Raw genomic sequence first — 13,402 nt, 5'->3', positions numbered from 1 at the left:
TGTTGCAATGAAAAGCAAATGGAGGCTCATTGTTGAAAGCACAAGTTTAAAGATTTTATTGGAACTTGAACACATTTAAAAAACACACTGAGCTAACAAAAGAAAGAGTTGCGCTCAGAAACTGTGCATGTTTTGTGGCTTCATAATGAAAGAGTGGAAGCGTGGGCGAGTTGGTGATGGTTCGATTGGTGCATAGCGCTAAAAAGACAAGGACACAGCGAGACACACAGGCCCGTCCTGTGTGTCTCGCTGTGTCCTTGTCTTTTTAGCGCTATGCACCAATCGATTCATAATGAAGTTGCAAGCACCGCTCTTGGCACATGCATTGTCATTTGTCACATTGTCGCTTCCTCGTCTCCATGGGCATGCAGCATCAAGTGTTACCACATCGTGCTCCTATAGGGTGCAAGCACACATTGGCTATAAGCTCACAAGCACAGGTGACATCGAAACACATGAAAAAATTAAATAATTGACTAGTCGCCTGCAAAATAAAATTAAAGTTGAGGATTATGTTTGTCATCTGTGATGGAATGTACTTATGGCCGTAACTACATTCTCGTGATTGTATTTGAGCATAATGCTTAAAATAATATAGGTCACCAAATTGTTGCTTGTATGTTTTATTTCAAGTATGCGTTTGGCATTAGAACAGATGGACCACAAGGAATTCATCTAGAAATGGTAAAAAATAATTGAGCCACTACTTCATGTTGTTCACCTTTAGCTACAGTGATTCATTGTTTCATTTCTCGTGACTAAACACCGACTTCGTGTCACAGGCATCGTTCAGTTAATGAAACCAAAGCAACATCAAGAAGAAATTCAATTATTTTGCAGTTGTAGGCAACTGACTCTTGGTGATCCATCCATCCATGTATTACAATATCTAACGCATCATCTGAAAGCAAACACTCAGCTAAAATTTGGTGTCCATAGTCCTCACTGCAAGAGTGCGAAATTAGAATTCTGCTATTTGAAGTCATCTGCCTGCAGCTGCTCCCTGAGGACATCCTGCTTCAGCTTCTGCACATTTTCTTTTTCTTTTAAAATGCGAAGCCGCATTTTATGCAGCACCTTGCGCTTGTTCCTCTCATCAGCATGCTGTTCCCTCATGTTGCTCATTCTGTTCTGATGCTCCTCTGTGAGACACCGAAGCCTTTCCCTGTGTTCAGTTTCTTTGTGTTTTTTTTCGCTCCTTATAGCATCAAGACGAGCCTCGAGCTCGGCGTCAAGCGTCTGCTGCAACAGCGCTAGCCTGCCTCCACGGGCACGCTGCACACTTGGTTCAGCTGCTGCCCTTTGGTTATGTGCAGATGCATCTGTTCCATGCACCGTTGCTTCAGGCCCTGTGGTTCCAGGCTCATCTGCTGCTCTATCTTCACTTTCCATGGGTGGTGTACTTGAGCTGTGCACCATGTACTGCATAGCTGCCACATCACCTGAGCTGTGCTCCAGTGTTCGCTCTGCAAAAAGCAAAACCAAAAATACTTCCGACATGAAATCCACATATATGTTACATGAAATAAAGTAACTATGTGCAAGAGTTGCTGTTTTTGTCTGATGGACTTTCAGCATACTTCGAAATGAAAAATAAAATACAGCAATAATGAGACCTGGCAACGGTTAAAGTACATATAGGTTAGCAGCAGCGGCTGCTTTTGAAACATACGCAGCGCAGATCAGCAGTCAGTAATCGTGCAAGTCCCAACCCAGTTGCAGAACAGAACGGTATGCATATTTTTTTTTTTTTGCACATTACCTACAGCTCCTGTTTGGCAATACAGTATGGGGGTACAGTCAAGATAATCATTATGGTATAGTGGCACAAAAACAAAATATAACGCATCTTATGTTAATGCAAACAAATACAAGCATAGATACTGCAGTAGTGAGGCAAACGATTCATTAGATTTTGTGGAAACGACTTGCTGGGACAACTTGTACCATTAATTTATTTTTGGAAACAAAAGTGAATTCCACCATTTGCATGCCGAACTTGATTGCTATACAGTTATCGCTAAGGTCATGATTTCAACAGTAGCGAGAAGTTTGCATGCACCTTGCAATATTTGAGAGAACGCACTCTCGCGCGAGCAGTCTACTTCGTTCCACAGCGTATCCGACAAATCATGTTTACGTTCCCGAATAAAAGCAGCCTACACGAAATACCCCATCTTATGTCACACGGCAAGTCTTCTAATTAAAAAAAAAATTACGCACCTTCGTCACTGTCATCTGGTGCGTTGTCGCGCAGCATGCCGTCCAGTATTTCGGCAACGGATGCCGATGGTCCAGTTTCCAGCGGGCGGTCGCTGTCGTAAGAGTTAGGTATGCGCACGGCAAGGTGCGGTACAGCTGCTTCAACTTGCGCCAGCTGATCGTCCATAGGTGGTGGGGGTGGCCCGCCTCCTGCAATGTATGCATATAGTACATGCATAAAACAGGCCTAGTAGTTGCGGCTACGCGGAAGAGGCGAAAAACGTACTGTAGTACGTATGTAGTACATACCTGTCGCCATGACGTCTCGTATTTGCTTCGCTTTCTCTCGCTTCCACCGCTGTTTCATGTTGTCCCACAACTTTTTTAACTGCTTCGGCTCTCGAGGGCGTACGAAGGGCCTACTGTTGAACTCTTCGCAAAGTCTCTCCCACGCTTTGCTTTTCGCGCTGAGCGAAACAGAGTCCGTACGCTTGTTTTCGATCACAGAGCTGCGCTGTCGGACGAGCTCCGTCAAGAGGTTCTTCTCTTCCTCTGTAAAGTATGCTTTGCCAGGCATGGTCGTCTCCTTCGGTGGTGAGTTCAGGTAGTGATCCAAAAAAAAAAACGCTGAAGCGGCGTGGCGGCGTGCACAGGTCGTGTACTTGCAGCGCAAAGAGTTGACATCGGCTCGACTCACCAGTGTTGATAGACGGCCGCCAGCTGGCGGTCGCCTTTAGCAATGTTTCACGTTTAGTAAACGAAATCGAAAGAAAAAGGCGACACGCCTGTATGTCAGTAATTAAATGAAAAACTGTGCAACAAAGTGTATTTTTATTATTGAATAAAAGCGTTCGAGTAAAGCTTCTGGCGCTACCCTCAAACGCAGACGCGTGGCATGCGTTCCTTACGTGAGGAGGCGTGAGGGGTGCTTTCTGAGTACGCTGGCTTCCTAGATCGAAAACATGCGGAAAGGAGGCCTCGCATAAGGTTAGGAATAGGCCGACGGAAAGGAAGCTTTCAGAGTTTGGCGGTAAAGCTCTAGGTTCAAGGATGTAAGGGAGGACTTCGGGGATGCGTTTTAGTGCGACCAGAAGACATACTAATGCTAACTGCAAATAACGGTATGCTAAATAGGAGATAGTAATTACGTTCAAACGGCGTACCAGCAGTGGAGATTTGTGGAGATTTGTGCGACTCGCACCTCAGTCGTCTACTGTGCGACCGCATCCCTCCACATCGGCAGGCCGTCCGGCTACGTCGGAGTGCTGGGGAGTTTGGGGCCAACTGGGCTTTAACGACACCAAGCCGAACTGCAGTGGCGAAGTGGTGACGTACTATCGCGCTTCGACGAAAGGAAGACGTGCACAGTTCCGATGCAACAGGTGCCGCAAGCAACTGTCGCAACTTCACGGCATCGCTGCTTTGCAAGGATCGGCTGGCCTACAAGCCGCCGGAGGTGATTCGGCCAGTTTTTTTGCCCGTAAGGACCGCCTAGGCCGTCCTAATGTAAAGCTGCCACGGTCAACTATACTGTATTTGACGTTCTGCATGTCTAAAGAGATATCCATGTCCCTCGCCAGAGAGATGCAGAACGAGGAGATTTCGAAGCAGACGTGTACGGATTGGACCAATTACGTCCGCGAAATTTGCTGCGCGGAGCAGCCCCCAATGGGTGGACCGGGGGAAGAAGTGCAAGTAGATGAATGCCTCATGAGGGGCAAACGCAAATACAATCGCGGCCGGCTTTTGGCAGGCGACAATGTGCCACCACCCCGCCAGAACAACTATGGCGGTGTAGTCGACCGCGGACCGTGGATCTTCGGGATGACCTGGGTGGCCACAAAGGACTTCGCCTGTTTAAAGTCGACCGACTAAAAGCGGCGACCTTGGGAAAGGTTATTGCCGACAACTTTCGACCGGGGACCACGATAGTCAGTGATGAGTGGGCGGCGTACCAGTGTGTACCGGGGCTGCAGGACAGCAACGGTGTTAACATGAACTTCACCCACAACACCGTTAATCACTCACAGTTTTTTATGAACCCCGTCACTGGTGCCCACACTCAGGACATTGAGAGCTGTTGGCAGAAGGCCAAGGCCCGTCTGTTAAGAAGCGGCCGCAAGCTGACCCCAGCGCTTACAGAGTCCTACCTCGGGTGGCTTTGGTGGCTGTCTCTAAATGGTAGACGGCGCCGCCATGACCCCTTCCTTCGACTGATGGAGGTTATCGCAAAGCACTACCCCATGTGAAGTGTTCAGTCGTCATCTGTCATCAATATTTCGAGGCCCTATGGGCCGCAGCTGCTTTGCCAGCTTTTTTTTTTCTTTTTTTTTAACGGTCCCTCTCGGGGCCACCAAATGAGCCTTGGCAGAGCAGGCACGATGCGTACCACTGTCTCTCGCCCCACTTCCTCTCTCTACACCAAGTGGCGTTTATGCCCATAACCGGCGTTTTTGCTGCTACTGCTGTTTTGGTAAGTAGTGTCTTTTTCACTGCCTATTGTAATTTTCAATACAGTGGGTAGCGAATATGCCTACTTTGAGAATAGGTAGTACCCGCAGATCCGGGTCATTAATGGTAAATAACGAGGGGAATAGAATGGGGATGCATCCCATTTGGTAATTACTTGCAGATCACCGCTAGCAGTGGTATCGCTCACGAGGAAAGCTTAAAACGGTTGCATCCTACCGGTATTCATCAATAGGGCTTTAACTTGAGGGTAACGAAAAAGGTCCTAACTACTTTAGTTGATGACAACGCAGAAAGGTAAAGTACGAAAAGTGGTAGGCGTAACATTTCGAAATAGGCAGCGTGCAACGTCAACGGCATTCTAGTCTAAATCAAAAAGAAAACATGGGCATGGGTCGGACATTTTCGCTAAGGGCAACGAACCAGATTCCGAGGGAAAGAAAGCGTAGCAGCGCGCGATAGAAAATTAGGTGGGAGGATAAGGTTAGGACGTCTCTAGGGGTCAAGCGGATGCAGTTAGCACAGGATTGGTTTAGTTGGAGGAGTATGTAAGAGGCGATAGAGGAATTTCGAGTCCAGCACCGCACGCCATGCTCGCAGGTCGGCCGGCCTAGTTGGCGTTGCATAATGTTTTTCTTTAAGGTGCGTCCACGAACGATCTTGATATTGCTTGGGAATGTAAATCAGACCCCTGCGACGAGGTTCTGTATGCCGGAGACTCTTCTGATGCGTCTCTGTTTCCAGCAGTAAATAGAGGAATTTTCGATCGGTGCAGCCGCACCAAGCGCACGCCCCTGAGGAGGGAGAGCATTGAGAGGAGGAGACCGCGCATCCATACCGCTGGACGTCCATCGGCGCAGCAACACCTCCCCGACCTTACACCGCCTGTCTGACAAGCTCGCCCGCAGGGAGCGAGCTCGCCTCCTACGCCTCCGCACCGGAGGTTCCTGGAGGCCCACGGAGCTGTATGTCCGTGACCGGCACCCCTCCCCAGCATGCCCCTACTGCGGTGATGCAGGAACGCTGGGGCATGTCCTCTGTGTGTGCCCAGCACACGCCCACCACCGTCGCAAGATGGAGGCAGGCTACCGGGCCCTTGGACTTCCGCTGCCACCGAGGACCACCTGCTCTTCCCGGCCAGGAGCCCCCTGGCAGCCCACCGGCTCCTGCTGGCCTTCCTGGAGGAGTCCGGCCCGGCTGCACAACCTTAGCCTTCCACCTGGCCTGCTGGCCACAGCGTTGACGACGGAGCCGATGACAAGGACGACAACGAGAGCGACTCCAAGATGATGACCCCCCCCCCCTCCCATCCCAACATCCCACCTTCCCTTCCCCCCGGACACCAAGAGTGCCGCCGCGAATTAAGGCCGGCATAACCTGTGTCCGGTATCCCCCCCCCCCACGAGAATAACCCAAAGACCCCTACCAACCTACACCAAGCGCACGCCGCTGAGCTTGTAAACGAGCCCGGACAGCTGGAGAGAGACCCATGAGAGGAGACCGCGCATACATCGGCGCGCAACCACCACCATTTTACGTGACCCCAAACTCAGCGCACGCCGCATACGGCTGGACATCCCTCGGCGCAAGCACCGCAGCCACCACCAAGCGCACGCCGCTGAGCTTGCAAACGAGCCCGGACAGCTGGAGGACACCGCGCATTCATCGGCGCGCACCACCACCATTTTACGTGACCCCCAACTCTGCGCCATTGCCCCCCCCTTTCCCCTCCCCCGTTGGAGGGGGGGCCATGAAAGGAGGACAGGAGAGCGAAAAAATTGAGAGGGTGAAGGATAGAGAGAGGAGGACAGTCGGGAGTGGCGAGGAGAAATAAGGTACACCAGTTAGGAAAATGCCGAATTATCTTATTAGTGAAGTAGAGATTTTGCTGCTGTTGTGGTCCAAAGTATCGCCGCAAAAATGCAAACGGGTTCTGTGCAATGTCATTATAGCAGGCGTCGTCTGGAAAATAAGTTTCCACATGAAGAGGCGAAAACACGGTGAAGAGTTTTATCCCCATTAAAATAGTCCTTGATTCGTCCTACATATAGACGATGTAACAATAACGGGCAGACTGCTTTTTTTTGTGTCCCCGATTTAAGAACAAGTCATATTTAAAGGGACACTGCGGAACGCTCCGTTCAATCATTGCTATCTGCGAAAATTGACTCCTCGGCTCTTTTTCGCTTGTGAGCTTTGTATCGCAGTAAAGGATGAGTTATCTGTGATGAAGTTGAATTTGAGCATCCTTTCCCCAGCGGATGCGATTCATCGTAGGTTGTGGTGGAAACTTGCCGGATCGTATTTTTTAAATCATGTTCAATATAACTCTAAAGAGGTTATAACGGCGTTGAACTGCAAGGAGGAACACTTCGTAATATTTAAGTAAATGTGGTGGTTGCTCATAACGCCACCCAAGCAGTGGCTGGTCCGCCTCTTACTTTCTTTACTGGATATTATTAGGGTTCGGTCGGGTAACTACGATAACGGTATCTGCCAGTGTATTTCCCCTTCTCCCGCAATTTTTTGAGGCAAAGGCAAACTGTGGGCATGATGTGATGTACCAAGCTTAAGAGATCTATGTATGGCGAACTTTAGTGATGGATAAAAAAAAATGTGATAGCAGCGGGCAACTGAAAGTTATTAGAGTGGATTTAACTGGGGTATAGGTTGCCGACGTCTAGCTGTCTTTTTTTGTTTTATAGAAACAAATATGCCGAGGGTCGCTTCTATTTAATGTTTGAAATTAAGTTCATCATGAATGCAGTAACCCCGAGCAGCCGTAACATTAAATTCGGTTTCGTGAATGTGCCCGCCTTCATCGCATGCTTGCGTTGTGCACGGGTCACGATGACGACCCTGCCATTTAATTTCTAGCTTGTACAACGCAAAACTCAGTCCCTGTAATCACCACTGGTCCCATGATGTCATGATGTGTCACGAGATACGCAAATGCAGGAGAAAATTCTTTATTCAACTTCATACTAATCATGTGACGTCCTGACTGTCATGAAAAAAAGTGTCACAGATAAAGAATGACTCCCAAAAAGTTATGGCGTCACACTAGAGTCACGTGGCAAATTAAGCCGCCTCAGTACTAAATCGCATTTGCCGCTCAAGTCATACCAGTTTCCAATGCGCGTAAAATTCACGCGCACAGAATGCTTGTACGGTGACAACACAACACATCAAGCCGGGGCAAAACATTTTTCTGTCACTCGAACGCGCGAGTGCATCAAATCGCACAACACAACACATCAAGCCGGGGAAAAACATTTTTCTGTCATTCGAACGCGCGAGTGCATCAAATCGCACATCCTTGGTATCACTAGGCCATGCGTTTAAATTTTACCCTTCCATACCTTTTCGGTTTCGTTACTTAGTATGACTATATCGTCATCACAATATGTATTCTGCTGGGTTGCAGTGACAGAACACCATCGCGGTCCGTCGAACAGCGTACGACAAGCCACGAAGAATAATTACGATAAGAGGAAACGTTCAGAAAATTTGAAATAACGATTCAAATATCGCGCGCTGGTTCCACAAAATCGCCATAAAATCGCTCTAAAGAAAACCGCGCCTATCAAAAATCAGTGGCGGAAAAAAAAAAGTTTACTATTGCGGCCATGCAGGGGCGCCACGCCACAGCGGCAACGAGTGACTCGCAAATTATGGTCTCATATAATGACCTCCAAGATCAGCAACGCACGCGCGGTTTGATCTCGGGGGCCATATTTTACCGAAGACTCGGCGTCGCCGCCATTTTTCGACACTCTTAAGCCACGACCGGTCTCGAGGGAGAGCGCGCCTAGGCCTCGCGATATGCTCTTAAATTGATCGAGTGTATCACAAGGCAGAACAGGACATGAAAGGAAGACGAGACACAGCGCTTCTCCCGGACAGTCACTTAGTGGGACACCGCTGTAGCCATGGCTAGTTGTAGAACAAGGTGGAAATTTGCAAGCAGCACAGTGCACATGTAAGACAGGCTAATACCCTTGTTATACCCCTGTTACACGGGCGTTTTCAACGGCAGTTCAGTTGGCGGTCAGTTGAACTGAACTGCAGTTAGCGATGTTACACGGCAGCGCCAACTGTAGTTGAAATCTGAACTGCAGTTCTGTTCAACTGAGGTCGGGGGTCGCAGTTGAATCGGTCAACTGACAAGATGGCGGTCAGCGGACGGGGCTGCATCGGCCGAGTTGGCAACATGGATTGTCTTGGCTTTGTGAGCCACGGCAAGTAAAAATTCGGAGCCAAGAAATCAAGGCAAATAAAAGCATAAATACATCAAAAAGCCTTAAACAAATGCATAAAATGTAAAAATAAACAATTCAAGAGCTTATTTTGCATTGTTAGTAGGTTTGGCGCATGGTCACGTGACCAAGGCAGTGGTTTGTTTATCCACGTGCGTTGACTATCCCGCGGGAATTGAATAGCGCAGTCACACAGTGGCAGGCTGACATGGAAGCGGCAGTGAACGGTGCGACAGCGGCCGCGGCGGCGCAGAGGCGCTTCGTTTGGACTGAAGAAATGACCAGAGTGCTAATTAATCTGTGGGAGGATTATCTTCCGCAGCTTAGAGGCCAAAGGCACAACGCGTCAGTTTATGCAGAAATGACCGCCACGTTCAATGCATTGCTAGGCAGTACAGAGGTGCACGTGACGGTGAAACAGGTCCGACAGAAGTTGGAAAATTTAAACCAACTCTACAGGTAAGTGGCTGGGTGTTGATAATTATTTAATAGAAGTTTTACTGCCTAAAGCACTGCTTTCACGACTTGCAGACCCAAGAAAAAGCGCAGCGACATTGTTTACTTTGTAGCACGCGCAGTCATTGTCATTTGATTGTGCGCCTGCGATTTTTTAGCCTTGCATAAATAATCTTCAGAGTACTTTTCTTCTGTAGCGAAAGTGAAACTTTATTAGACAGAACATATTTCGCACAATACATAAATATACAGACAAGACGCAAAAGTAATAACGCAGGTGAAACGCATAAAAAAATCAGCAATTCAACAAATACATCTTCAAGTTATTCTTAAATGTGGGGTGCGGGGAAGGAAAGCCACAACAAAGAGAAGTGCCAGGTAGAATCAGAGGAATTGTTAAGATGGCTTTTCAAAAAGTAGAGTACATCCAAAATGTGGAAAATGTAGGTAGAGTGACACTAGAGAAACAGATGAATTTGCCAGTGTTACAAATTCCTGGTTCTGTTGTAAAACTGTGTTCACATTGATATCTGAAATGCATTTTGTATCAGTGAGTGACTGTTCATTTTAATTTTTTTCTCAATTACTACATTGTTTGCCTTGAATGGGAACAAATTGTGTTGCTGCATTTACAAGGCAATAGCTGTTGTTGACGCTTCTCTTATTTACAGAAAGCACAGCAGATGTGCTACTAGCTCTGCGGCCATCCAATGGCCATATTTTCATAGCCTACATAGGTTTTTAGGATCATTGCCTTGCAATGACAGGAGCCTCCTGGAGGAAAGTTACCAGGTGTGTGCGAGTTGCAATGCTTTCACTCAAGTCATTATTGTAAAGTGATTTTGAATCAAATGAACCTTAATACCACAAAAGTGCTCACTGAAGTAAGAGTAAAACTTAGTTTTTGTACATGTTCACTTGTTTGTAGTAAATATTTGAATAATGCATACTTGTATTCTTTTGTATTACTTAACACTATGCTGCTGTTCTTGCTTATATTGTTTTGCTATGATACTGTTTTGCTATGATACTTGTCGTTCTGTCTACGGTCACTTCTGTGTGGGTATTCTATAATTTAAGCATACATTTTTTTTCTCCCTTTCCTCTCGAGTTATATTTGTTAGAACATACTGTAGTTTTAGTTTTTACATTTGATGTTACTGCTGCTGCCTTTCATACCTCCTAACTAGTTCAGGAGATTCCAGTAGAGTATTTTTCACTATGGGAACTCCTTTTGTACTTATTTATTATGTATGTAATATCATGTGTGCACTACAAACTTGAAACAGCAAAAAAAAAAAGAGAGAGAGAGAGAGAGAGAGAGAGCAGACTGATATATTGCACGGTTCAGTCTTGTGGGCTTTCTGTGTAATATCATATTATGTATGGCAGTACCATGAAGAGAGAAATTTGTCTGCAAATTATTTAATCGTTCACCATGTAGTAAATATAGCAGAGTGCAAAAGAAGTATTAGATGCGAATGATGTATTGAAAAAGGTACAGGTTTCTGCAAGTGCCATTTTTAGGCCAAGTTAACATAAATGGCAATATAAAGCACATACAAGCAAGTTCACTTTGGTTGATTATGAAACCATTCTCTTCTTTTAGCTGGAGGTGGTCACGGAGATGGCAGCCGGCGCACAGGTGTTGGCCTCAGCACCAAATGATGACTCAACTGCGCTGGGCCTGGGCGACCTGCTCGGCGATACAGCTGGCCCATCGTCTACTGCATCACAAAGTGGGAGCCCGGCTGAAACGAAAAACAGGCGACCCGGTCACCGGAGGGTTCGGCGCAACGCAGCAACACTGGACAGAATGATGAATGCCTACGAGGCCGAAACTGAAAGATCAGCCCAGTTCTCGCAGCAGGAGCTGAGAATTGCCAGAAGGGCAAATCGCCTCCAGAAGGAGGCCAATGATATTCAACGTGAGCTCGTAAAAGTTATATCACGTTACTGTGAAAGGAACAACAAATAAAATGTAAAGGCTTGAACATGTCTTCTTTGTGCACCCAAACGTACACACGTTTTCAGCCGATATATGTGACTCTCATGCTGTTACAATGCTGCCACATAAAGCCAAGGCTGTTGGCAAAAAGGCCTGCAATCACCCCTCATTACTGAAATTTTGTTTGGTCTTAACAGATTACAAAAGCAGCAGTGAAACTTACACATTCGTGGTGTGGAGGTGCCTCGCCAAAGCACGCCGCACTCTTTCTGCAGACAAACTTGTTGCACTGCTGGAGCAGACAGGTTGAGGAAGTCGATGCCCACCTTCTTCAGCCCAGTGGGAGTCGCATTCATCTCTCATCTGTTCACAAATGTTATGAATAGTGCAGCATGTTCGCACAATGCGATTGGCATTACCAATGTCGCATTCAAGACCTTTCAAGATCCTGAATCGCGCCTTCAATCTCCCGAAGGCGTTTTCTACCACTCTCCTTGCTTTTGAGAGGGAGTAGTTGAATGTGCTCACAACCTCATCCCCAGTGTGCCGATGGGGATATGGCTTCATGAGATGGGGCTCGAGGGGGAAGGCTTGGTCACATAGCAAAACTGCACCAATACTCTCTCCCTCAATCAACTTTTGCGACACAGAGAAAAAACCTGTGCTTGCTAAATGAGGCAGCACTGTGCGTTTGTAAACTTCGGAATCGTGGGTTCTGCCAGGTGATCCTACGTTTGTGTACATAAACCTGTACGTGTGGTCAACCACTGCGAGCAATATAATGCTATACCATCCCTTATAGTTATAATAATCTTGGGCGTTTTCTTTCGGGGGTGACACTTTGATGTGACATCCATCAAGAGCACCGAAGCCTTGCGGAAAACCAGTCACGGCTGAAAATTGTCGCACATGTTCGTCGATGCCATCTCTTGGGGGCATCTTCACTACTATTGGCTCCAGTTCGTCCACAACAATGTCACAGAACTCGCGAAAGATAATATTCACCGATGGGCGGCTCACTCCAAACAAGTTCGCTATTGATCTTTCCTCCCCGGAACTTGCGAGTCTGTAGAGAGACAACGCAACCCGTTTGTCCAGTGGGATGGCTCTCCTCATGTTCGTGTCTATGCGCTCAAGCCGTCCACATGAGCTAAGGATATAGGCGAACGTCTCCCGCGTAACCCGAAAGTTCGCTTTGAAGTCTTGGTCAGACAGCATTGGTACTGTGGTGTACCAGGACGGAGGTCGAGGTAGTGTCCACAGTCGTGGCTCCTTCGTGCACATTCTTAATGCGCACATCATGAGAAAGCGGCATCGCTTCTCCGCCGCTTGCCTCTTCTTTCTGATTGCGGATCGCTTTATATTTAAAACATGTAACTCGCTTCTTTTGGCAGAAAGCAAAGCCTGCTGTTGAGCAAGAAGAAGGCATAGCTCATCACGCTGATTTCCCAAACGGCTCAAAGACATACCGATGTTTGCACGAGTCAGTGAGCAAAAAGGCTCTCCGAAAAAGCGCACCGCTGCAATCAAACACTAAATGGCAAGTGGACCGGAATAGATTGCGGGAAGGCACTGTAACATTAGCTTGCGGCGAACACCCAGCCACGATACACCATGCAAAACGACAAAGAAGCAGCGCCAGAAAGTGGCTCTAGCCGATCCTCGTCGGATAGTCTTGGCTAAAACTTTACCATCATTATGGCAAAATTGCGATCACAGCGCAAAATACACAGAAAAATTGTAAATATACATGCGAACAGACAATTATTTGAAGAAAAAAACATGTATATGCTGTTTTGCGAATATTTTTAGTTCGGTTTATGTGCGAGGTCACGTGGTTATAATGTCAACTGAACAGATCCAACTGAACGCGAATTTCGTCGTGTAACAGCAGGCACAGCTCAGTTAACTGAACGGCAGTTGAAAAACTGAACTGCCGTTGAAGTCGTCCGTGTAACACGGGTATTACACGGGCGTTTTCAACGGCAGTTCAGTTGGCGGTCAGTTGAACTGAACGACAGTTAGCGATCTCACACGGCAGCGCCAACTGCAGTTGAAATCTCAACTG

The 13,402-nt window shown here is 47.3% G+C and overlaps 1 protein-coding gene across 1 annotated transcript; it reads right to left on the bottom strand.

Annotated features, from left to right (window-relative positions):
* Nucleotides 1-249: 249 nt before the first annotated feature.
* Nucleotides 250-2,887, bottom strand: LOC146187068 (uncharacterized). The gene is made up of 3 exons (XM_084607559.1): nucleotides 2,512-2,887; nucleotides 2,224-2,412; nucleotides 250-1,466 (listed from the first exon to the last, which is right to left on the bottom strand). Exons 1-3 carry the CDS (start codon nucleotides 2,777-2,779, stop codon nucleotides 973-975), a joined length of 951 nt encoding a protein of 316 aa, XP_084463685.1. The 5' UTR covers nucleotides 2,780-2,887; the 3' UTR covers nucleotides 250-972.
* Nucleotides 2,888-13,402: the final 10,515 nt, after the last annotated feature.

Source organism: Amblyomma maculatum, chromosome 6 (genome assembly GCF_055883805.1).
Source record: "Amblyomma maculatum isolate TAMU_Amacu chromosome 6, ASM5588380v1, whole genome shotgun sequence".
NCBI lineage: Eukaryota > Metazoa > Arthropoda > Arachnida > Ixodida > Ixodidae > Amblyomma > Amblyomma maculatum.
This window is presented reverse-complemented; position numbering and strand designations above follow the sequence as displayed.